This window comes from Tenrec ecaudatus, chromosome 1 (assembly GCF_050624435.1).
Source record: "Tenrec ecaudatus isolate mTenEca1 chromosome 1, mTenEca1.hap1, whole genome shotgun sequence".
Classification (NCBI taxonomy): domain Eukaryota; kingdom Metazoa; phylum Chordata; class Mammalia; order Afrosoricida; family Tenrecidae; genus Tenrec; species Tenrec ecaudatus.
The window spans coordinates 94374354-94401192 of NC_134530.1; the positions used below are offsets into that span (position 1 = coordinate 94374354).

At 41.9% G+C, this 26839-nt stretch overlaps 1 protein-coding gene across 5 annotated transcripts in view; it reads left to right on the forward strand.

The window, feature by feature from the left end:
- The window catches only part of SGIP1 (SH3GL interacting endocytic adaptor 1), a 276053-nt gene that overhangs the window by 231670 nt on the left and 17544 nt on the right, over positions 1-26839 (forward strand). For 4 of the 5 annotated variants that reach the window (XM_075557219.1, XM_075557230.1, XM_075557228.1 and 1 more), the window contains 2 exons: positions 15448-15559; positions 25266-25421. In XM_075557219.1, the coding sequence (XP_075413334.1) occupies positions 15448-15559; positions 25266-25421 (268 nt within the window). The remainder of the gene's footprint in view (positions 1-15447; positions 15560-25265; positions 25422-26839) is intronic. The other variant, XM_075557225.1, reaches the window with a different exon arrangement.

Genomic DNA, 26839 nt, shown 5'->3' on the forward strand with positions numbered 1-26839 from the left:
CTGGACCCAGGGCTCTGGAGATAATAGATAAGTCACAAAAGATCGTGTTTAGCTCATAATGCCTAGTGGGATTGCCCCTCCCTCCTCATACACACTGCCCATTTGAAATCGGGTTCTCTGCCTCCTTACTAACATATCAGGTCAATTGATGCTATTGGTGTCAAGCAATGAGGTTCTGGGCTTCTCAATGCCTCAGTGTTGTCATATGTAAAATGGCGATGTTGTTGGTTGCCGTCAATTGATTTCAACACAGAGAAATCTTGTATACAGCAGAGAGCTGCCCCACAGTATTTTCCAGGCGCTAATCTTTACTGGAGCAGACTGACAGACCTTCCTCCAGGGTTGCTGGATGGATTCAAACTGCCAACCTCTGGTTAATGCTGGGCACTTAACTGTTGTGCTATCAGGACTTCTTAAAATGACAATAGTTCCTTTATTAATTAATATATTTGGAATAGAATCGCTCCCAAGTTGTGGAGATTTGGTAAGATCATGCAAATGAAATATTTGGGAACAAGAAATATGTGCTTGGTTCACCTCTCATGACTGCATTATTATTTAGTACATGAAGTTATAGCCTGAAACAAACAACTCCCAGGGAAATGTTACATTCATAGACTTTTATATGCAATAGTATATGCATATTAAAAATTCATGGGAAAATGGAATTAAAAGATAATGGATTTTTTCAACAAACTTTTTGAAGCCCTTTGTATATATTTGTATGTGTGTATATATGTACATTATGTGAGACTATGAGTACATACATATATTTGTGTGTACATAACTATGTATATGGAAGATATATTTTATACAATTTAAAGGTCACAGAATTTAATTCATCTTCTCAGGTTAAGATTTTGTGATACAATTTTTTCTACTGATGTAGGAAAAACTGCTAACCTTGTCTTTCTACTTCCCTTGTGTGCTAAATGCTTATAGTTTTGAAGGGAGCCTTGAAACAAACAACATGCTATGACCGTCCAACTCATTCTGCTACTTGTGGTAATGGCTACCATTTGTTCAGTATTAACCTGTGCCGGGGACTACAATCTACATGTACTGGCTGTTCTCCTTTATTAATGTCAACCTTCCCATTATTGATCTGTAAGAAAACAAAGTCCAGGATGACATGAAAGGAGCAATCACGTCGATAAGCCTTTGACACTCTTCTTCCCAATTCCTCAGTCTCCATGCATTGCATTAATCATAGTCAGTCGGTTTCTCCAGAAACATGCTATCTTACAGACAGTAGAGATGCAGTACAAATATAGACCATATGCACTGCCGAGTGAAACCCCCAACCTTACAAAGGCAAGTAGTTGGCGAATGTAATGACGTAATGCTGCTTCAGTCCTACTCAAACTCATTCTTAGCAAATGGTTTAGCAGAAATAAAACAATCGATAACTAAGAGTACAAAGAGAAGAAAGAAAGAAAGCTTACATCATAGCCACTCCAAAAAAAATCAGAAAAGTAAGAGACTCTTAAGACAATTTATAAAATTATGTAACCATGACCTACTTTATTGTCCTGGATCAAAGGTAGATGTGAATAAAGGATGGTGTGTAGAGTTAATACACAATTTTACCAGGAAAATATGCCCTTCTTTCAAATATCAGTACTAATTCCTTTCAGTCATGCTAAGAACTCGTTTTTATGACTATAGCCTACATTTTGCTCATAAGTTTAGTCCATGATAAGTTAAGTCCCAATCAAACACTTCCACCACCATATACCATGGGGGTTTTCCGAAGACTTCAAATTCACTGTCATTGAGTCGATTCTGACTCATAAGAACCCCATAGAACAGGGTAGAACTAACTGACTCTGGGGTTTTTTTGAAGACTATAATTCTACGGGAGTAGAAGGCCTCATCTTTCTCTTTTTGGGCAGCTGGTGGTTTCAAACTGTTAACCTTGAAGTTAACAGTCCAACTCGTATCCCACTATGACACCAGGTCCTTGTTAGTAAAGGATTGTCAGCACTCAAAGATAAACAAATACCAGAGGAAAAATCCCACTTAAAAACTTCCATGGAAGTAACTATTTAAAAATGCTTTCGTTTTAAGTAGTAGTTGTCTGGTACTGACTATCCTCGCTAACAAGTACCTCATCTCTCATTCAATGTTCAAAGCATCTATAGAGGGCACTGTCTCCATCTTAAAAGTAATGAAGCTGAAGCTCAGAAATGTTAGGCAATTTTCCCAAGGCCCCACAGTAAGTGATAAAGTCAGGATTCGGATTTAATTCATTCTGATTTCAAACTTTTCTATTTATCACTTCATTACATAAACTATTCTCCATAAATAATTGCAGATTTATGTACAAATGATCTTTTCAAGAATTTTAAATAACACTATTAGCACATTAGAAAAGGCTAGCCTAATTCTCACTCTCCACTGCTTCATACAATGATTTGAATTTCTTCCCTTGCTTTGTGCATTCTGAGACGCCTCTTGTCTCCTCTGTGGGACCCTCTCCTGCACGCCCAGCCCTGCCATCTGGAGTCGGCCTGGTGGAGTAAGCTGTTGGCTGAGCGACCAGAAGTCCCCGCGGTTTCCCAAACAAGCAGCTATTTTCTTGCTATTCATGGTGGTGTTTTCGGAATGACCGTCTTTAGCCCCAGGCCAACGGAGGGTGCCATGTGTAACTGGGTGCCTTGTGAAGTCCATTATGGTGGACACAGGTCAAAATGTAATTCCATTTAATCTCCCTTTGACCCATTTTTAAACTGTTTCAGTTTGTTGCTGTTTTTTAAAGTGAAGGGGAAATACACGTGAATTTAGCTCCTGTGACTCATCTCTGACGGTGGACCAGGAGCTGGAATAACCTTGTTATCTCATAGAAGGCACTGGAAACCAGATTGTTGCAGATGCAGTTAGACTAAAATTTAACAAGACCCTGTCATTTATTTCCCTTGTGATCCATTTAAATTTGTTCTAGTTCTAGTTAACATTTTCTGACTTTGTTATTTTTGTTAGTTTTTTAAAAATGTTTTTCTGTGTATGAAATCCAGGATACGTAAATCTATAGAGACAATAATTGGATTAATGGTTCCTCAGAGATATGGCAGGGAAGTTTGAGGTGAAATGGGGAGCTAATAATTATGAGTATAAGAACGAAGAAAATGTTCTAAAATCAATTGTGGTGATGATTGTACAACTCTGCTTGACGCAAGTGAACGATTGGATTGTGTGATATGTGAATTATCTGCCAATAAAATGGTTGGAAAAAAACCAGCCTAGCTCTCCAGACGCCTTGCAGACGATGTCAGGGAAGTAAACACAGACCCTGTCCTTAAGCTAATAAGGTGGCTAGCACTGATGTCATTGCCCAACTTCCATGTGGATGCAGCTAGTTGTTCAAGGTCAGGGTTGGATAAAACTGAAGCTCATAGCATCTGATGCAGTCTTAGCTTCTTTCCTGTAACTCACTCACTACCTTGGAGATGAAACCAACTCATAGAGACCCTTAGGACAGGGAAGACCTGCTCCTGCAAGTTCCCACACTGTAACTCTTCACAGGAGTAGAGAGCCCCATCTTTCTTTCAAGGAGGAGCTGGCTGGTGGTTTCAAACCACTAACCTGTGGTTAGCAGCCCAATGCATATACACTATGCCACCAGCTCTCCGCTTTCCTATAGCAACAAAATATAATTAGTCTACAATTATATAATAATCAAGTTTATAATAATTAGTAAAAATATGGATCCCCTACTTTCTGAATTTTAGCAAGTCCTTAAGATTCTCAGATGGAAGAAATGGGTGTTAGAAGTAGCATATACTTGGTGAGGTTGTGAAAATTAAGGAGGTAATACTTATAAAGCATTGTGCAAAGTCTGGCTAAAAGGGCACAATAATTCATGGATATTAACACTGGAGGCATAGTGATTACACCCTGGACTGCTCACACCAGGTCGGCAGTTCAGAACCACCAGCTGCTTCGCTGAAGAAAGAGGCTTTCAAATCCCACAAGACACAGCCTCAAAACTCACAGTGATAGTTCTACTCTGCCCAAAGAGTTGCTATGAATTGGAATTGACTTGAGGACAATTTGGGGCCCTCTGCACCAAAAATTAGCCAAACACATTGCAGTTTAATCAATTTTGTTGTGGAGCAAGCAAGAACTAAGCCTGACGCAAATTCATGCTGGATCAAGTGGGAAGGTATACTGGCCAAGTGTCATATTGTACCATAATTTGATCCACCACAATCAAGTTTACAATGATCCCTGTCTGATAGCAAAGCTGCCTTTCTCTCATTCTTTTAAATCATTTTATTGAGGGCTCATACAACTCTTATCACAATCAATACATCCATTCATTGTGGCAAGCAACATTTGTTGCTATCATCATTTTCAAAACATTTTCTTTCTATTTAAGGCCTTGGTATCAACTTCTCATTTGTTCCCCTCCCTCCCTCATGAACCCTTGATAATTTATAAATTATTATTGTTTTTTCATGTCTTACCCTGACGGATGTCTCCCTTCACCCACATTTCTTTTGTCCATACCCCTGGGAGGGGGTTACATGTAGATCACTGTGATCAATTCCCCTTATTTCCCCCCACCTTCCCCTAAGCCTCCTGGTATGGAAACTCTCAATATTGGTTCTGCGGGTGTTATCTGTCCTAGAATCCCTGTGGTTCAAACTTGCATCTGTACCCGTGTACATGCTCTAGTCTAGCCAGATTTGTAAGGTAGAATTGGGGTTATGATAGTGGTGGGGAGGAAGCATTAAAGAATTAGAGAAAATTGTATGTTTTGTCAGTGCTATACTGCCCCCTGACTGGCTCTTCTCCTCCCCAAGACCCTTCTGTAAGGGGTCTTGCCTACAGATGGGCTTTGGATCCCCACTCCCTCTCAATCACAATGATATGATTGTTTGTTCTGGATCTTTGATACCTGATCCCTTCTGCACCTTGTGGTCAGATAGGCTGGTGGGCTTCTTCCATGTGGGTTTTGTTGCTTCTCAGCCAGATGGTCACTTGTTTACCTCCAAGCCTTTAAGACCTCAAACGCTCTATCTTTTGATAGTGGGCTCCACCATCTTTCTTCACCACATTTGCTTATGCCCCCGCTTTGTCTTCAGCAATACTGTCGGGAAGGTGAGCATCATGGAGTGCCAGGTTAATAGAACAAAGTGTTCTTGCATTGAGGGAGTACTTGAGTAGTGGCCCAATGTTCATCTGCTACCTTAATACAAATCTCTCTCATTTTTTTAATTTCTAAAACTTCTCTCTCTTTCTCTCTCTAACACACACACGCACACACATACACATTCTCTTTCTCTTTTAAACATTTTATACATACAGACATAAGTTGTCTGTACACCATGCCTGCATTTGTATTTATTTTATAAAGTATTTCCACAAATTAAGAATTTATTTGAAAGATGAAATAAATTTTAAAAACTCAGAGCAATACTCTGCAGGGGTTCCAAGCCTGTAAATTTTCACAGGAGCAATCTCCTCTTTCTGTTAAGGATTTGAACATTTTTGTTTCGAGTTGTGTAGGTGGGTTTGTGTGACTTTGCTGGGTACTCGTTGCTGTTGGGTTCCATCAAGACCATTCTACCTCATCGGGACCCCAGGTGACAGAAAGTTTCTTGGCTGTGAGCTTGAGGAGACCAGACCTCTAGGTCTTTCTCCAGCAGATACATCGGCTCGTTCAAACCACCAACCTTTAGGTTAGCAGCTTCACTTAACTGCATTACCAAAGTCTCCTTGCTTCATAATAAACTCACTGCCGTCAAGTCGATGCCCACTCAAAGCAGCCCTATCTGGGCTTAGAACTGCCCCTGTGAGTTTCCCCAGACCGTAACTGTTTATGGGAGTAGAAAGCCCTGTCTTTCTCCTGAGCAGCAGGAGGTGGTTCGAACTGCAGAGCTTGTGGACCACAGCCCAATGTGTAACCACTACGCAAGTGGGGCTCCTTTGCTTGATAAGCAGAGTCACAAAACTGCCTTCCAGCAAACACGTTATCACTCACTGGTGACTCCCTGTGTGTTTTCTGTGCCTCAGAACTGCCAAGTGTGTTTGTGAATGCTTCACAGAATTCTGAAATGGAATTTTGTCAGGCGTCCACAGAGTAATGGCTGCCACTGATTGTTTGTTTTGTTTGTTTGTTTGTTTGGGGAGGTTACCATGTATGTGCCATCAGATATCTAACAAATATGTTTTGATGTCTGCGCTGCCAGTGGGTGGGTTCTGAAGTCAGACCATCATGTATTTGCGTCTGAGTTCCATTCATCTTACTTGCTAGCTGGCTGACCGTGGGCATGGCTTGTGAAGAAACTGCACTTTCTCATCTACACACGAGGGATAACGACAGTACTGACCTTGTAGGGCTGTGGGTGTTATGAAGTAAATATTCTTCAGGTACTTGGTGTGCAGTAAGAACTGCAGAAGTTTCAGTTGCTACGTACCAGGGCTGCTGTTTAGAGACCTCGGACTGACTTGCAGCTTTGACATTTACCAGCCCGGTGACTTTGCGCTAGTGGAATGAGTGTTATTTGTACTGAACTTGTTTATACTTTCAACATATGAAAACCGAAGCCAGATTGGTATTTGGTATTTGATGTTGTTAGAGGACAAACATTTGAACCACAGTAATAACTATCATTGCTACCTTGATTTTTATAGGGGATTATTAACAGTAGTAAGGAGTTCTGGTGGCATGTGGGCTAAACACTGGACTGCTAACTGCAAGGTTCATCGTTCAAACCCACCGGCCACTCTGCAGGGGAGAGATGAGTCTCTCAGCTCCCATAAAGATTGACAGCCTTGGTAACCTACATAGAGTTGCTATGAGTCAGGCTTGACTCCATGACAGTGGGTTTAATTAAATTTGCCTTTTCATAACAGTAATAACAAGAAGGATAATAGTAAACTACCCTGCAACTTCATATCATGCTTTATCTTTCATTTATAACTCAGGTTATAGTTCTCTTTCAGTCTCTCACCCCCACAAAAGGATGAACATGTATCATACATTTCTGGATATTTCTCAATCCCAAGTACCATGGAGGATCTCATTTTGAACAAAGTTAAAATAAAACTCAATTTAACTATATTTTATCCTTCATGTGCCAAGCAATTTAAATGGAAATAGTAGCTTCTTGTGAAGGTAGTTCATTGACCACATGGGAGATCAGGATTTGAATCCTAACTAGTGCCCCTTAGTGCACAGGCACCAGCTGACTGGCAGCCAGTGACAGCCCTCTGGCTTAGAGCAATCTAGCCAGCAACCACCCGTGAGAAGAGCAGGGCTACACAGCACTTGGTTCCATTGAGCATGAAGTCCCTAGGACTTGAGGTCAAGAGCAGCCAGCATCAGCAGTAATGACCTATGTGATATCTGAAATATTATGGAGCTCAGCATGGAAGGAAACTAAAAAGTCTAGCTCAGGGAAAAAAATGTGGAATTGTCTCTTACTGTCCTATAAATCACCAACTCCAGCCAAACAACCTGAATAAAGTGCATCCTGACAAAATCGCAGCAACAAAAACAATCAATAGGAGTATGGTTTTTGAGTGCAAACGGTGTCAGGACGTTGACATGTTAATCCATTTGCTGTTCAAGCCTTTGGGGTAGGGACTATCATTATCCTCATCTTAAAACGGAGGAAACTGAGTCCAGAGACTTGGCATGATGCTCCAGTGTATCAACTGCGAGGAGCCAGTGGACATAGATGACTTCAGAGGGTAAGCTGCTTTTGTTAGTCACGTAACAGCATCCTCCCTGATGCTCGTTTAACAACTGCTCTCGCAGCCAAATAACCCCATAGTACTGTCCCTTGAACTATGGTCTTACGGTCTTGTTTGTTTGGTTTTATATTTAGTTTTCCATATGTTTGTGTTTTGTTTTCTGAAAGTTCGCTGCTTTGTGTCCCTGTTTCTATCCTGCATATAATAGGGACACAGTATGAAAATCCAAGGATATTTCCCCAAACCGCCAATGAAGGGACACAGTTTCAAGACAGTTAATTTCTGGTCTTGATGTCTTTTTTTATTAAATGCCTCTAACCAACATAAAATAATAGGATCCTAAAACATGGAAATTTATTTTACAGCTGAAAGAATCTAAGATTAATTGACTTGTCCATGGGCACGTGGCTTTGAACTCGGGTCCTTTGATGTCCCCTCTGGTAATGGTCTCTCCAGTATATAAAAACAGTAAACATCTCCAGGTCCTCCTGAGCCCTCTTAGGACATGATGCTCGAATTGCTTGCTGTCTTGGTCACTCTTCGATTTTCACCCAGTTTTCCAATAAGCCTGTTAGGCAAAGACCTTTGAAACTACTGTAGGGAGCAAATTCTCATTTTTGGCTAACAGCATTCTAATTGAGCATAATCTTTATGTAAAATCTGGAATTCTCAGCAATTAAAAAATGTTGCTTCGTGTGGTCCTCATACTTTGTAAGACTACATCTCTATCCTAAGTAACTGACCGTGGAGCCCGGGCGGTTTGGTGGGTACACACAGAGCTGCTCAGCTTAGACCCAGCCCTTTGAACCCCCCAGCTTGTCCTAACGAGAAAGGTGAAGCTCTTTATCCTTGTAAAGCCTGAAAGTCTCAGAAACCCCAATGGGTGATTCTACCCCGTCCCATAGGGCTGATAGTAAGGGTTTGAATTGACTCGATGATAGTAAAGAAGTAACTGAAAAGGAGAGAAGGCCAGTGCATTCAAAGATAAATTTAGAGTAATTATTATTTTAAATAATCATACGGCCAACATCTGGAAAATGTTTGTAGAATAATATGTAGTTGTTGAAAATAATCATTATATAAAACAACCAATTGGAAAATAAGTGGGGGGGGAGTTTAAAAATGCAAAATACATGTTAATTGTAATTTATAGTTATTTTATTGTATGCTGTCAAGCTGGTTCTTGGAAGCACAGTGACCCTGAAGGACAGAGTGGTACTACCCCCAGGGTTTCTGAAGCCGTAATCTTCACGAGAGCCAAGCGCCAGGTCTTTCCCCCCTGTAGCTGGTAAGTTCAGACAGTCCACTTTGCATTGGCAACTGAGCGCTTCAGCACTGCGCAGGGATGTGAAGAAATCAATGTTGTAAATGGATGTCCTTTTAAGTTAAAAAGTCCCTGGTGTGATGGAAATGGTTTGCTCTGGGCTGCTAACTGAAAGGTTCGTAGTTCAAACCTACCCAGCAGCAGCACAGAAGAAAGGCCTGGTAGCTTTCCTCCGTACAGTTTGCAGTCAAGAAACCGCTATGGAGCTCAGCTGTACTCTGTGATGCATGGGGCTGACCTGAGGCAGAATCGGTCCGATGGCAGTGAGCTGGATTTTTGTTTCATTGAGAAAAAGGAGCTCTTAATCACTTTTTGCTACTGTTATAAGCGTCTCCTCCCTGGAATTGTTGACTTAATCTCCCATACGGATCATAGTGCTCAGAGGTGAAAATAGTGTTGGAGAGATGGGAAGAAAGCAAGGTAGAGAAAGATCTGGGTCAGATCACAGATGGTCTTGCACGTCGTTACATGGAAGTTTGGTCTCTAGCTTGATGACGCGAGCTCTCGTCGCCCTCTGGTGAGCTTTCTCAAAAGCGCAAACACATGGAAAACAGCGGCGCTGCTCTTTCCAATGACGTGTCCTTTACTCGCTGCTGAGAAGCTCAAGCAGGCAAAATGTTTGGAAGTCACCAAAAGAAAGTTACTAATCAGTTAAAACCCCTAAAGCTTTTGTTTCACATAATCTCCTACTAAGATAGTTGTTGGGGTTTTTTCTAAATCATATCTATATTTTAAAATATCAGAATTTTTTTATTTGTTTATTTTTTATTAGTTTCCTTAATATTGCCAAACTTTGGGATAACAGTGCTTTCAATGTGTCTTTTATTATTTCAGATGACATTTGAGTTATCTTAAAATATGATCATAATCATTAGAATATATGTACTAGTTATTGAATGCTTACTATGAACCAAGCACTGTATTGTCCTCAGAAGAGTCCAAAGAGGTAGTTGCTGTTACAGCATCCCTGCCAAAGATGATGGATAACCGCATCGTGGATAGGGCCGAGTCCCAGCCCGTTCTGGCTGAGGCCAGATCCCATGCCCTTAGCCACGACACTGGGCCAGCTCCAGGCATCTTCTTTTTGTTTTGTTTGTCACTGTGGTTCCGAAGAGCTCAGGCTAAAGACGCGTCTCTAGAGTGTTCTGCTAGAGACTTTCTTTTCAGTGGACCTGGAAACAGTTGCTTCATTCTTATTGGATAATGCGACTCACCTGACCATCAGTTCACCTGGAACGACTATCTTGCCCAACCAGCTTTCTCTATTTTATAAGAAAATTTAGGAAAACTGTTAAATGCTTTGCCAAATTAAATAAATAAATACACATACACACACACCCCTGTGGCATTCCCTTTATTTACTAGCATCTTCACTTATCACCAGCTTTGTCTTTTTTTAAAGGTCTCTTCAACTGCATTATCGTGTCTCTCATTAATGTATCCTCTACACTGCAATGAGTGGTCTAAACTCAGTTCCCATGGTGGAGCGATGTTCTGAAGCCTTCAGAGACCTCCCATGTCCTGTAGTGGGGGTCTGGGGCCTCAGTCACAGAGCCCCCAAGAAATCTGAGAATTGTGCTCTTCAGTTTCAAATTATATGCAATATCGTCTGTATGCGTGCAATTCGCTCAGAGAAGTGTCCATCATCTCCCTTTCACCACCACTTTTCCCCACCCCCGGAACCCTTATTCTTCTTGCTGTCCCTGCAGGTTCAGTGTTGAGTTTCACATGACAAAACATAGAAAAACATAGAACACAACTTCAACTTCCTCCTCTTTCCCCTGCGAGACCCTATTCAACCCCAGTGACGTAACACCTCTGAGATACACCCTAATATGAACTGACACAGTGCTTCTCAACCTTCCTAGTGCTGCGACCCTTTAATACAGTTCATCATGCTTTGGTGACCTCCCCCAGCCATAAAATTATTTTCGTTGCTACTTCTAACTGTAATTTTGCTACTGTTGTGAATCAGGTGGCCCCTGTGAAAGGGTCATTCGACCCCCAAATGGGTCGCAACCCATAGGTTGAGAACCACTAAACTATCAAAACCAAAGCATAACAAAACTACAGAAAATGTTGCAAACCAGATCCAGTCCAGTGTGCATCAGAGGGGAGAAACAACTGACAAAGTTTTAACTGTTCAAGTCCGATGTGTGCCTCTTTCTTCTATCCTCATCTCTCCACTGCACTGTTAGTAACTCCTTCCTCCCACCCCTCAGTTGTGGGTAGAGGGAGCTCACTGGAGGCTTGATTGAATGATGGGATGGGATGATATATGTATTAACTCCCAATTAATGATAAATTATTTTTAAATAAATATATAAAGTATACATACATTTGCATTGGCTAATTGAAATGGGATTGTGTTTTAATGCCTATGGATCACTTGTGAAGACCAAGTTTCCTAAATATTTACCCAAGACTCTTTATGGCCTAATTTCTAACCTCCCAAACCTCATCTCCTTCCATTTATCACCCACACAGCCTTCATACTTCAAATACACACAGTAATGCCACACTTCCTGTGGTTTCTCAAAATGTCATGTGTTTTCTTAGCTCCAGGCCTTCATCCTCTTTGCCCTGTGAGAGCCTATTGGTAAGTGCAAACATCAACAGCACCATCACTTTCTCAGTGACCTTAACTTTCCCTGACCTTAATGGGCAGCACTGGGTGCTTCTTCATTGGCCTTCTGTGGAGCTGTTTTCACCCATTCGTAGGCCATTATCACATGGTCTGCTGGGTAGCTCTCATGGCCTGAGGGCAGAGCAGTCCCCGCCCTCAGGTGGAGGCTGTGATTGTCCTAGGATGGTGAGAGTGGAGTCCTCGAGGAAGGACTACCTGGGAAACCATTCTGCTTTGGGGCCTAGGAGTCACAGAGTCAATATCTGAGCTAGTAATCAAACGACAAAATCCCGCAGCTTTACTGCACAACGGTGCTGGCGGGGCCTGCTTCATCTCGGTGGCTCATAAACTATGCCTGCCTGAAATACAACAATAGATAATTCAACATCAATTTTATGAAAGGTCAGTATAAACCTTTCTCTGTTTTAGGAAGTCTGGAGACCCCACTGAAGAAGTTCATGTCATGGTAACTAAGAAGCTTGCAGTCTTCTGAAAGGCAATGGCTTAGAAATGCAACTCCAACTTAAGCCTTAACCAATGCTCTCTGCTTTCTACAAGAAGGCAAAATAATATAATGCTCAGAGCAAACTCCTCATGTGTAACTCAGACCTGTCCTAGCTTTTCTGAATACTATGAGGCACGGAGCAAATTGTATTAACTCTATGTAGCCTTGGCTTCATCAACAACTACAGAATGAAAAACAATGCTTAAGGGATAATAAAAAATCCAGACATAATATATGTGAACGGCAGTAAGTATATAACAAAGGATAGTGGTGGTGGTGAGGTTCAGAGTGGGTGACGGCAGGCATAGCACAGTGGATTGTATTCCTGGAGGACACAGACTGTGCTTAATTTATCTCTGGTTCCCCAGCACCTACTATAATGCCTGACATGCTGTAGGTATTAAAGAAGTATTGGTTAATGATCAATTAATTGTCAAAACTAAGATATTAAAAGGCAAGATAACATATACAAGAAAGGTATTAGCATGGGCTCATTATCAAGGAAAATCATGGAGCAAGAATGTCCACAGAAGGTGGACTTGTTCATCGTTGGAGAAGAGGTCACAGGTACTTGAAAGAAAACAAAGCAAGCATTACGTCAAAGTGTAGGAGGGGGTACCTCCCCCAAAACAGAAAAAAGCTCCATTGGGAAAACCTTTCACAGGAAGCATTTTCCCCCACTAGACAAGCATCCAAGAACTCGCTCTAAGTGAGTGCACCCAGTGGCATCACCTGGGATGGTTCTCTCTGGTCACAGTGAATTTTTTCATAAAAGTAGTTTCACTCAAACCTTGTTTTTTGTGTGGCTGATTTAAGAGAACAGTGTGCAGCTATGAAAAATGCCCCAGAAACTGTTGTGATGTTGAACACAGCTTACAAGGACAGCGCTCTGGAGAAAACTCAAGTGGTTTTCTCGTTTCAAAAACGGTGAAATGTCGAGCAATGACAAACTTTGTCTGGCTGTCCGTCAACTTCCTGAACAGATGATGAAAATGTCCCTCCTAGTGCATTTGGAGTTCCTTCCACCAGGTGAGACTGTTAATCAAGCTTTCTATTTAGAGGTTCTGAAAAGATGGAGTGACAGTGTGGGACCCAAAAGGCCTGATCTGTGGCAGACAGGGGACTGGTTTTGCCACAACGACAATGCACCTGCTCACAGCCATCTCAGTGCACCAGTTTTTGGTAAAAACACAGCATGCCTTTCTTGCCCCACACACCTGACTCACCTGACCCTGCTCCATGTGACTTCTTTTTGTTTCTGCAAATGAAGAAGGATATGAAAGGACAGCGATTTGATGACTTAGAAGAAGTGTGTGGGGGGCGGGGGGGGACGAGGGAGGTGCTGTCAGACAGATGAGTTTGAAAAATGTTTCCAAGAATGTAATCACAGATTTGGCGAATGTATTAAGTGTAATGGAGAGTACTTTGAAGGTGATAAGGTTGTTTTGTTTAAAAAAAAATAAATACATAGCTTTGAAAAAATCCATTTTGTGTAGCTCAGTATAGTCTGAGTCAGGGGTGGGGATGTGAAAAGTGCTTTGTTTGGTAGGAAAGGTAAGCAGTGAGAGAGGAACATACATACATGCATGTAAATAGACATATAGACAACTGTCCCTGCTAGAACTTTACTACTTGGTTCTATGCCTGAAAATTACTAACCAAACTTAACAAAGCTTCTGAGTTTGCTCCTTTTGGAAGGTAGTCACTATAACCAAATAATACAAGAAAATGTTTCATTCAGACAAGCTTTATGGTGGGGAAGAAAGTCACATGCTTTTGAAAAATAAATCTTAAGCACAAAGAAAATCTACCTTTGAATGTTTTGTTTTGCCCTTTAAGTAACGGAACCCACAGACAGCATCACGATACATGGAGGAAAGATGGAAGTTGTCAGGGATTTCATTTTGCTTGGGTCCACAATCAATGCTTGAGGAAGCAGCAAAAAACCTCAAACCGCCTGTGAAAGTTGGACATTGAATAAGGAAGAAGGAAAAACTGATGCATTTGAGTGATCATGTTGGCAAAGAATCTTGAAAGTACTCTGGAGTGCCAGGAGAACAAATAAATCTGTCTTGGACGATGTACAGCCAGAATACTCCTGGGAAGCAAAGATGGTGAGACTTCATCTCACATCCTTTGGACATGTTATCAGGAGACACCAGTCACTGGAAAAGTAAATTGTCAGTGACAACTAGGAAGACCGTCAAGGAGATGGGCTGATGTTGTGGCTTCATCAAGGCACCCAGACATAATGAGTGTGATGATGGAACAGCACTAGGCCACGCTCGTCATGTTTTACAGAGGGTCACGATGAGACAGAACCCACTTGACAGCACCTATCGGTAACTCACACAGACTAGCAGTGAGCCTGACTCATCCCGACCCTGTAAGACAGAGTGCATCCGCCCAGTGGGTTTCCAAGATGGTAACTTCTCATGGAAGCAGAAAGTCTCACCTTTCTCCTGCAGAGCAGCTGGGAGGTTAGAACTGCTGACCTTGCAATACGAACCCACAGTGCCTTCTAAGAACAACCAGTAACGTTATTTTAGACAACCGACCTCTTAAAGCTTCAATGTAATGGTTCTTATCCCACAAGACTGATAAGAGCCTTGAAGAAGAGAATGTATGTAAGATACTTAAACAGCTGATACTCAGCAGGTGTTCAATATGCGAGAGCTAATAGTTATAATAGTATGAACTGAGACATTTGTGTGTTCATGCAAAGTCAAAAGTATATATTTTGGTTCTGCATATTTTTGACATGTAAATATGAGTTTATTCTAGCTGAGAACAATGGGGTTGTAGAAATTAAAAATAATCCACACAAAATGGGCACTGTGCAGTGAAATCACACTAGGCTGTGGGTCTCTTCAAACTGAAGAAATACAAAAAGTTTGTAGTGTAGGTGACCGTATAGGTTGAATCCTCAAATAGAAAGTTAATTACTTTATTAACCACCTACTGTGAAAACTGTCATGCAAATACTGCCTTGTGCTTTATGCAAACATTTGAAAACCCCCGTGACTTTGTTGTTCTGTTTGGATTTTTTTTCTGTAGTAAAGTACATAGTTTAATTAATTCAATGTGTGTTGGTATGCTGGCCAAATATTTCCTGTCAAATACTTGAGCTCTATGTTGAAGTGCACAGTGATAGCACTCAGTACGTTTTTTGTTTTTCCCCTCCACTAGAGGGCTTCATCTGTAAGTTCTTTTATGGGCTTTTGGTTACACATCTGCTAACGGAGCTCCTAGGCCCCAGATAACTGAGCGTTTCCTCTCGCGCAGGTTCTTCCAGAGGACCCAGCCCCCTAACCATGGGAGCCCAGGACACCCTCCCAGTTGCTGCTGCCTTTACAGAAACGGTCAATGCCTACTTCAAAGGAGCAGATCCAAGCAAGTAAGTCCAGGGCCTTGTCCACATCTTCTCTAAGTTCTAGCCCATCCGGTGGGAGAAAGACTAAGGACTACTGTGTCATTCCTTGTCTGAAAACCAAGAAAACCCAGATAACAATAACAGGTTAGGTGCCACCTAGAATAAAGGAGACACTTTAATAAAGATTAAATACAATATTTTCAATGTTCTCCCAAAAATCCAGTAATCTGATATTTTGTTGTTAGCTACGATTTTGTTGCTGCCTCCACTTGTGTCGGCTGTTGTGATCCTGTGGTTTCCACTGACTAGTGTTCACACATAAATCACCAGGACTTTCACTGAACTGTGTCTTTGTCTGAAAGCTCCTTGAAACCTCTTCCAACCTGTTCCTGTACCAACACACAAGCATCTGCAGACAGACAGATGGCGGCTTATATAACCCTGCTCCCAAGAAATAAAGACCAGGGACTAATTTTTTTTAATAATTGTATTGTTTGCTCTTACAGCTCTTACCACAATCCATATATCTACCCACTGTGTCAACCACATTTGTACATATGTTGCCATCATCATTTTCAAAACATTTATTTCTACTTGAGCCTGTGGTATCAGCTCTTCATTCCTCCCTCCCTCATGAACCTTTGATCATTCATAATTTTTTTCATGTCTTACACTAACTGGCTCCCTTCGCCCACTTTTCTGTTGTCCATCCCTATAGGAAGGGGTTATATGTAGATCATTGTGATAGGTTTCCCCTTTGTTCCCCCCCCCCCCCACGTTCCCCTTTCCCTCTTGGTATCACTACTCCATGATTGATCCTCAGGGATTTATCTGTCCTGAATTTCCTGCGTTGCAAGCTCTTTTCTGCACCAGTGTTTATGCCCTGGTCTATCTCAATTTGTAAGGTAGAATTGAGATCATGATAGTGCAGGGAGCAGGGGAGAGATGGGGGGGAAGTATTAAAGAACTAGACGTAGGTTGTATGTTTTATCAGTGCTATACTGCACCCTGACTGGCTTGCCTCTTCCTTGTGATCCTTCTGTAAAGGGAAGTCCAATTGTCTACAGATGGGATTTGGGTCTCTACTCTGCACTCCGCCTCATTCACATTGATATAATTTTTTGTTCTGGGTCGGTGATGCCTGATACCTGATCCCATTGACACTTCATGATCACACAACCTGGTGTGCTTCTTCCATGTGGACTTTGTCCCTTCTCAGCTAGATGGCCACTTGTTTAATTTCAAGTTTTTAAGACCCCAGACACTATATCTTTTGATAGCCAGGCACCATCAGCTTTCTTCACCACATTTACTTATGCACCCTTTTTGTCTAAAGTGATCTTGTCGGGAAGGTGAGCATTACAGAATGCTGGGTTATTAGAACAAAATGTTCTTGCATTGGTAGTAGGGCAAGAGGAAAGTCAAGGGAGAAGGAGGAAAGAGCTAGGAGTCAAAGGGCATTTGTAGAGGTCTAGACAAAGACATGTACATGCAAATATATATGAGGATGGGGAAATAGATCTATGTGTCTATATTTATAGGTTTAGTATTAAGGTGGCAGAAGAACCTTGGGCCTCTACTCAAGCACTCCCTCAATGTATGAATACTTTCTTTTATTAAATTGGCACTCTACAATGCTCACCCTCCCGACACAACTGCTGAAGCCAAAGCGGGTGAACAAGTAAATGTGGTGAAGAAAGCTGATGGTGCCTGGCTATCAAAAGAGATAGTGTCTGGGGTCTTAAAGGCTTGAAGATAAATAAGCGGTCATCTAGCTCAGAAGCAACAAAGCCCACATGGAAGAACACACCAGCCTGTGCGATCACGAGATGCCAAAGGGACCAGGTATAAGGTATCATGCAAAATATATATATACCATAGTGAATGAAGGGGGAAGTGCAGAGTGGAGACCCAAAGCCCATTTGTCGGCCACTGGAGATCCCCTCACAGAGGGGTTTAGGAGAGGAGATGGATCAGTCAGGGTGCGATGTAGTACCGATGAAGAACACAGCTTTCCCCCAGATCCTGGTTGCTTCCTCCCCCCAACTGCCATGATCCGAATTCTACCTTGCAGGACTGGATAGGGCAGAGGTTGTACGCTGGTGCATATGGGAGCTGGAGGCACAGGGAATCCAGGGTGGATGATACCTTCAGGACCAGGGGTGTGAGGGGCGATGCTGGGAGAGTAGAGGGTGAGTGGGTTGGAAAGAGGGAACTGATTACAAGGATCCACATGTGACCTCCTCCCTGGGAGATGGACGGCAGAGAAGAGGGGGAAGGGAGACTCCGGATAGGGCAAGATATGACAAAATAACAATCTATAAATTATCAAGGGCCCATGAGGGAAGGGTGAGCAGGGAGGGAGGGGAAAAAAAAGAGGACCTGATGCAAAGGGCTTAAGTGGAGAGCAAATGCTTTGAAAATGATTAGAATGTACGGATGTGCTTTATATAATTGATGTATGTATATGTATGGATTGTGATAAGAGTTGTATGATACCCTAATAAAATGTAAAAAAAAGAAAAAATATGTTCTTGCGTTGAGAGAATACTTAAGTACAGGCCCAATGTCTATCTGCTACCTTAATACTTAACAAATAAATATATGTTCATAGATCTATTTCCCTATTGTCATAGATAAATATATTTACATATGTATATGTCTATATTTAGACCTCTATAAATGTCTTTTACCTCCTAGTTCTTTCCTCTCTTTCATTTTACTTTCCTCTTGTCCCACTATCATATTTGGCCTTCATTCGGGTTTCAGTAATTCTTTTCAGCTACATTGCCCTTGAACAAGCCCCACCAGGCATCCTCCACCCTCCTTGCCATTGATTTTAGATCACTTGTTGTTCCCTTGTCACTGAGTTTGTTAACACCCACTTCCTTTCCCCCACCTCCCCCTCTCCCATATTCCACCAGCACTGTTGATCCTGTTGTTTTCTCCTCTGGACAGGGATTATTTATATAATCACCTAGAAAAACTTAGACTTCTTAGATAGATCTTATCCTGTTTTTACCATTATACTTATAATTATCTATTGTGTCTCTCCCTGCTGAAATTGGAGATCTGGGCAAAGACTAGGTTTGTCTGATTTCTCGTGACCCATTCAGTGCCTAAATTGGCAGCTGATACATTGAATAGGCACATAATATATTAGTTAAATACATGAATTTATGTTAGAAACATTTTGTTGCACCGTATTCTGGGTTCTATATTATGTAACTTTTCCTTCCAAGAACCCAAGACATAGTCCTTGCACTCCTGATATCCACAGCCACCAAGTTGATTCTGTCTCATAGCGACCCCAGACAGGACTTCCAAGACTATGAATCTTTATGGGAGCAGACAATCTTGTCTTTCTCCCAAGAACGACTGGTAAGTTTCATCCACTGACCTTGCACTTAATAGCCCACCAGCTCACCCGCAGCACCTCCAAGGCTCCTCTGCACTCCAATGGCAGATAATATATGTGCAAGAAACCACAAGACAATTTCCCAACACAGATCTGTAGGTGTTTCTATGGAATTGTAGGGAAAGAAAAAGCTAAGAAGGATGGGTGGAGTAAGGTAGTAAGGAATGACTCAGAAAAGCATTTCTCTGAATGAAGTATTAAAATAGAAAAAGAACTTACTTGGTAGATAAGCCCATGAAAAGGGATTACAGATAAAGGCAGCAGCATGCACCCAGAGGTTTACCTGAAAAGAGAGCCAGGGGGCTTGGTTGTCAAGGTAGAACAGAGAACTCACATTTCATGAGACAGGTGTGTCTTTAATGACCTCACCTAATTAAATTCACATATTTCGAGACCAAAAATAACCACTGTTTCAGTTGACCAGCTAACACGGTATACTGCCTTGTGGCAATAGGGAGAACTCAATTTATGTCACTTGGTCAACTAACTTTGAAATTTTGCCATCCATGTACACTTTTCCTTTGTGGGGGTTCCCATGATTTCAAATTGTATGCATTAGGTAAGTAGTGATGAATATTTATACATTATACTATTTTAAGTTTATATCCTTAACATTAAAATGTATCTGCATTGCATACTGGTTGAAACAATCATTCTGATTGAGCCAAGACCTCCCTCCAAAGATTTTTATGGAGAAAAACATGAGTTATTGCCTAACAGTCTGAGCTCGACTTGACACTAGTTGAATTAATAAATCCTCAGAGGGCTGCCTGGTTGTTCAAATGTAGCACAGCGGTCTAATGCTGCTGAAGCGCCTTGATGTTTCCTGTACAGACTATGTATTTCCCTGTGTCCCACTTCCCAACTGACTATCAGTGTTTTGAAGTCAAGAACTTGTTTTGCTCATTTTTAAATTGATGCCCAACTTAAAACAAAACCTCAAAGAATCAGGAGCCAAGAAATGAGTACTGACTTGCTTTCAAGAGTGAAGCTTCGTTTCTCACCAAGACCACATGTAGAGCTCATGCCAAGCAAACTGGAAAGAAAACAAAGCCAGCTCTCTCCCAGGCGGAAACACTTGAGCCACTGCGGCTAGAGAGCATACACTGAGTGACGGTCGGTGCTGGAATGTAATCTAGTGCTGCAGCTGTCCACTTATCCTACGTGTCTGCTTCATATTGAGAAACAATGAGAGCAGACTGAGGCTGAGGGGCAGGCCAGGCTCATCAACTGTGAAAGTTTACTGATCTCAAAGGTGGAAAAAGAAGACAAAAGAGCACGCAAACCGAGAGATTAGCAATATTCCCAGAAAAATATGAAGACACAAACTTTCAGGAACCAAAAATTCTCATCCAGAGTTCAAAGTTATGAACAATTATATCTGAGCATGATATGGACAAATGACAACTTCAGGAAGTTCACCTACCTGTAGCTCTACCTTAAATTAGGGGATTTCCAAAAGTTCATGGGGAAAAAATAGAATTTAAAGATAATAGATTTTTTTCCACAAAATTTTTAAGGTTACCACACCCATTCACATAACACTTTAGCGGTTCTTCACACAAGCAGTTTTGACCTCCTTCGGAAACTCAAATATACCTTTTTAATATGCTTTGAGTTTGGGGAACAAAAAGGAGTCTGAAAGGGCACAATTTTAGAGTGACTGGGGTAAGATTTCCCAACAAAATTCTTTTAGGACAGCTCTTGCTACCCTAGAAAAGTAATCAGTTGTATTGTTGTGATGGGGGGGGGGGGGAAATCAACCCAATTTTCCTGAACTGAATTTTTCTCACAAGGTAGTTTACATTTTCTGAAAAATTCATAGTAACCCCTTATGCTTGGCCTGTGTCTTTCAAGAAATCTATCACGATGACCCCTTAGCAAGAAAAACCCATCATGTTTTGAGTGGAGCTGTCTGCCTTGAATGTCGCTGTCCCACAGATGTCCTGGAAATCCTCGCATCTCATCGCCCTTTCATTGGGAAGGAGACATAGCAGGGTCCTGAGTCAGTAGTGGAGAATAATTAGACCGAGGCTGAATATGCTTCTTCCAGGATAGTACATTTGGAAATATACTCTTGGGAGAAGTACAACCAGAGTGTTCCATAGAGGAAAGGAAGGCAAGACTTCATCTTGCATATTTTGAGCAAGTTTTCAGCAAAGACTAGTCTCTCAGTAGAGACAACATGCTTGGTAAAGCGGAGGGACAGAGAAAAAGTGGAAGGCCCTCAGGAGATGGGTTGATACAGTAGCTGCCGCAATGGTCTCACGCATAAGGATAATTGTGAGGATGGTGCATGAACAGGCAGTGCTCCTTTCTGCTGTGCGTAGGTCACATAACGGAACTGTGCACTGGAGAAGCCGTGTGTGCTACAGAAACCAGACCCAAAGGAAGCTCTTTGTCGTACTGGGCACTGGCAAATCCATATGCGCTGGAATACTTAAGCATGCCACGTATACTGCAGGAGCCAGATACCAAAGAAACCCTAAAAACTGCAAGTGCCCACCTAGCCTGCTTACTGAAAAGATTGGCGGGGGGAACCTTTCTTCTGCAATGTCTCTCTAGCACCCTCTACTGACCAAGTTTAATGTCCTGCCAGTTGGCAAGGAAAACATACAGAGTAGCATTATCAATTTTCTCTGGAGCCCTGGTAGCACCATGGTTAAGCGCTGCACTGCCAACCTAAAGGTCCATGGTTTGGAGATGTGGCTGGCTGCTTCCAAAAGACTTACACACTTGGAAATGTTATGGGACAAGTCTACCCCTAAATTCTTAAATCCAAACTGACTGCCATCAACGCATAGTGGCGCTATTGGACAGGGTTGAGCTGCCCCTGTCTCTGAGACAGCAAATCTCCACCAGAAGAGAAACCCTCACCTTTTTCTTGTGGAGCAGCTGGTATTTGCCAACCGCTGACCTTGCAGCCAGCAGCCCAACCAGTTACCCACCGTGCCACCCGGGCTCCCTCCTCCTCCTCTAGGGGCTCTGTACTTGGGATCAAACTGCAGGCAGTGGGTTTGCTTGGCACTGAAAAGGAATGAAGTATGGAGACTCATAACTACTTAGATTAATATCAGAATTCTCTGGGAAGTGAAAACAAAGCCCCATAAAATGACATCCTTGTCATTCTGTTTATATACATCGGGAGAATGATGACTAATTCAGATTGACAGGCAGAATGTATTAACGATTACTTAGGCATCAGAGCCCTGGTGACAAGTGGGTTACACATTGGGCTTCTATCTAACCACAACGTAAGCAGTTTGAAACCATCAGGTGCTCCATGGGAGAAACATGAGGCTTTCCCAGAAATGTTTAGAGCCGCCAAAATCTACAGGGCCAGTCTGCTCTGCCCTCTAGGATCACTGAGTCAGAATGGACTTGATGGCAGTCAGTTTGGTGTTAGAGGGTTGTTGTTTTTTTAATCGTTTCATTTGGGGCTCGTACAACTCTTATCACAATCCATATATCCATCCATTGTGTCAACCATATTTGTACATATGTTGCCATCATCATTCTCAAAACATTTTCCTTCTACTTGAGCCCTTGGTATCAGCTCCTCATTTTTCCCTCCCTCCCACACCCTCCATCCCTCATAAACTCTTGATAATTTATAAATTGTTGTCATTTTTCATATCTTACACTGACCGATGTCTCCCTTCACCTATTTTTCTGTTGGCTATCCCCCTGGGAGGGAGTTATATGTAGATCATTGTGAAAGGTTCCCCCTTTCTCCCACCACCTTCCCCTTACCATTTCTCATTATTGGTCCTTAGGGGGTTATGTGTCTTGGATTCCCTGTGTTTCCAGCTCGTATCTGTACCCATGTACATGCTCTGGTCTAGTCAGATTTGTAAGGTAGAACTGGGGTCATGATAGTGGGGGGAAGCATTAAAGAACTAGAGAAAAGTTGTATGTTTCATCGGTGCTATACTGCACCCTGACTGGCTCATCTCTTCCTTGTGACACTTCTGTAAGGGGATGTCCGATTGTCTACAGATGGGCTTTAGGTCTCCACTCTGTGCTCCCACTCATTCACATTGATATGATTTTTTGTTCTGGGATTTTGATACCTGATACCTGATGCTATTAATACCTCATCATCACACCGACTGGTGTGCTTTTTCCATGTGGATTTTGTTGCTTCTCAGCTAGATGGCCACTTGTTTATCTTCAAGCCTTTAAGACCCCGGATGCTATATCTTTTAATAGCCAGGCACCATCAGCTTTCTTCACCACGTTTGCTTATGTACCCTTTTTTGTCTTCAGCGATCGTGTTGGGAAGGTGAGCATCACAGAATGTCAGATTATTAAAAACAGTGTTCTTACATTGAGGGAGTGCTTGAGTAGAGACCCAATGTCCAACACTTAATATTTAACATGTAAATATATGCACATCAATCTATTTCCCCATCATCCTATATAAATATATTTACATATGTATATGCCTGTATTTAAACCTCTATAAATGTCATTTGCCTCCCAGTTGATTCCTCTCTTTCCTTTTACTTTCCTCTTGTCCCACTATCATTTCCAGCCTTCATTCGGGTTTCAGTAATTCCTCTCAGTTACATTGCCCTTGATCAGGCCCTACTAGTGTTTGCGTGTTTGCTGTTTGAGTAAGAGATGGGGAGTGAAATGGTGAGAAGAACAGGAGAAACGTATTACAGAGAGACAGGAGAAAACATGTAGGGATGCCAAATATTGTTCTCATTATCTGGTTTGTGCGATGATTTCATAGATGTGAACTCTTTCAAAACATAGGGAATTTTACACTTTACAAAAGTGCTGTCTCTTACATGTCCATTCTACCAGCATAGTGCTCTTTAAAAATCTTATTTTCCCTCCTGATCTAAACTGTCATGGTTTTGTTACCTGTATGATTCATTCAAACATTTGTGACCGTGACCACATGATCAAGTTAATGAAATGAACAGCTAGCAGAGTGAGACACAAGGGCTTTGTCTGAAGAGTGCATGAAAGAACATGCAAGAAGCATGTTACTCACACAACTAAAGTAGGCTCCAGTGTGGGGTGATGGTGTGCAGTCAAAATATTTCAGGGCTTTGCCAAAAAGGCAGGCATTAAAATGAGAACAAGCCACCAAGGAAGACAAGTCTGTGTGTAAGGTGGGTTAGAGGTAATGGTCTACACAGAAAGAACTGCCGTTTCCTCTCACAGTCAAAACACATTCAACAAAATAGCCATTTTTTAATGTAAGTGTTAAAACAAGCCATTGATTTCTTAAAGAAGTGAGAGATTGATTTCATAATTAAGAGTAGAATCATCTATGATCACTGAAGACAGATGTGTGCCTAAGCAAATGTGGTGAAGAAAGCTGATGGTGCCCACCTATCAAAGGATATAGCATCTGGGGTCTTAAAAGCTTGAAGGTAAACAAGCGGCCATCTAGTTCAGAAGCAACAAAGCCCACATGGAAGAAGCACACCAGCCTGTGTGATCACAAGGTATCATAGGGATCAGGTATCAGGCATCATCAGAACAAAATATCATATCATTGTGAATAAGGGGGAGTTCAGAGTGGAGATCCAAAGCCCATCTGTAGGAAATTGGACATCCTCTTACAGAAGGGTCTCAGGTAGGAGACAAGCCAGTCAGGGTGCAGTGCAGCAACGATGAAACATAAAACTTTCCTCTAGTTCCTAAATGCTTCTTCCCCTACCCCCCACCCCCACTATCATGATCCCAATTCTACCTTACAAATCTGGCTAGACCAGAGGTACAGATAGGAACTGGAAACACAGGGAATCCTAGGCAGATGATCCCTTCAGGACCAGTGGTGAGAGTGGCAATACCAGGAGGGCGGAGAGAAGGTGAGGTAGAAAGGGGGAGCCAATTACAAGGGTCTACATGTAACCTCTTCCCTGGGGGATGGACCACAAAAAGGTGGGTGGGGAGAGATGTCAGACGGTGTAAGATATGACAAAATAATAATTTGTAGATTATCAGAGGTTTATGAGGGAGAGGGGAGCGGGTAGAGAGGGAGAAAATGAGGAGCTAATGCCAGGGGCTTAAGTGGAGAGCAAAATGTTTTGAGAATGAAGAGGGCAATGAATATACAAATGTGCTTCACACAATTAATGTATGTATGTATTGTGATACGAGTTGTATGAGCCCCTAATAAAATGATTAAAAAATCAAAACAAAAAAAAGAGTAGAATCATCAGCATTTTCTGTTCAGCTCTTCTGTTGTTTAATATCATCCCACATGTCTTTACTTGTACACAACTGTTTTGATTCACCACGTATTAACCTGAGGTCCTCTCTTTCCTCTGTGCCCCGATATGCCAGGTGCATTGTGAAGATCACGGGGGAGATGGTGTTGTCCTTTCCTGCTGGCATCACCAGACACTTTGCCAACAACCCATCCCCAGCAGCGCTGACTTTTCGGGTGGTGAATTTCAGCAGGTTAGAACACGTCCTGCCAAATCCCCAACTTCTCTGCTGGTAAATATGACTTTGCACAAATTCACAGAGACGTGTGGGCTTGATCACTTTGTATCTAGAAGAGACGTAGACCTTGGGAGTGGGGTGGTACCTTTGATCCACTTCTGTTCCTGCCTTCTCAAATTCTAATGTTCTCATTTTTATAAATAAGTCTGCTCGTCTTTGAAAGTGAGGACGATTCTCCCCTTGCAGGATAGATTTTGATAAAATCATTTCTTGTGCATCAGGTAGAGTGCTCGTACATGCGAGGGGCTCAGTGGCAGCATAGTTACTATTTCTGTATTAAACAGGAGATTCTGAAAGTGCACGACCAGTAAATAGCTGGCTGTCGAGCTACGTAGTGACTTGGGGCCTCAGTTTCCTCATTAGGTGGGAAATGAGCAGGGCGTTTTATGCCCGTGGTTTCTGTCAGCGAGGACAGACATTCACAGCTGGACTGTGTCGATGATCTGAAGGCAGACCCTTGAACACAGCTGAGCCTTTCTCAAGAATATAAAACCCCTTGGTTCAAAACGGAACCCTATTTTTCTATTTTAACTAGTTCTATTATGACCAGTTAAATTCCAGGTTACCTTCTGAGGATGTGACTTTTTATGATTTAGTTACTCCCGAATTAAATACAAAGGAACTTCAAAAAGTTCATGAGGGAAAAATCCCATCATCTTTAAATCCATGTCTCCACGAACTCTCTGAAGCACCTCATATCGCCTGTGCTAAACAGGGACAGTGGCTTAAGCACTCTGCTGCTAACTTAAAGGTTTGAAAAGGTTGGGCCCAAAAAAAGTGGGTGAAGGGAGAATCAGTGTAAGACATGAAAAATAATAATTTTAAATTATCAAGGGTTTGTGAGGAAGGGAGAGTGGGGGAGGGAGGGGAGAAATGAGGAGCTGATACCAAGGGTTCAAGTGGAAAGAAAATGTTTTGAGAATGATGATGGCAACAAATGTACCAATGTGCTTGACACAATGGGTGGATGGATGGATTATGATAAGAGTTGTATGAGCCTCCAATAAAATGAATTTTTTTTTAAAGAGGGAGTTGAACCCACCAATTGCTCCACAGTAGAGATAAGACCGCCAGCATGGGTTAAGATTTACAGAGTAAGAAGCCCTATCAGGCAGACCTCCCCCATCCTGGAGAGGCATTCCAAGCTGGGATTGACTCAACAGCCATGGGTGAATTAGGCTGAAAATGTAGCGGGGTAATTTCAGGACTGCCCTTTTCTCATTAGTTGATGACAAAGGCTATAATTGCATTTGGCCAAAATAGTTAACTCCATAGCTTCTGAGAAACTACGAGTCAACTCATTTAAAAAGAAAATCAATGTAGCTCTCTGATTACATTAACTGACTAATTCAAATGAAATATTTGCTGATGCAGTAAAGGCCATTATATTTGGTTTAATAAATAATTCACTC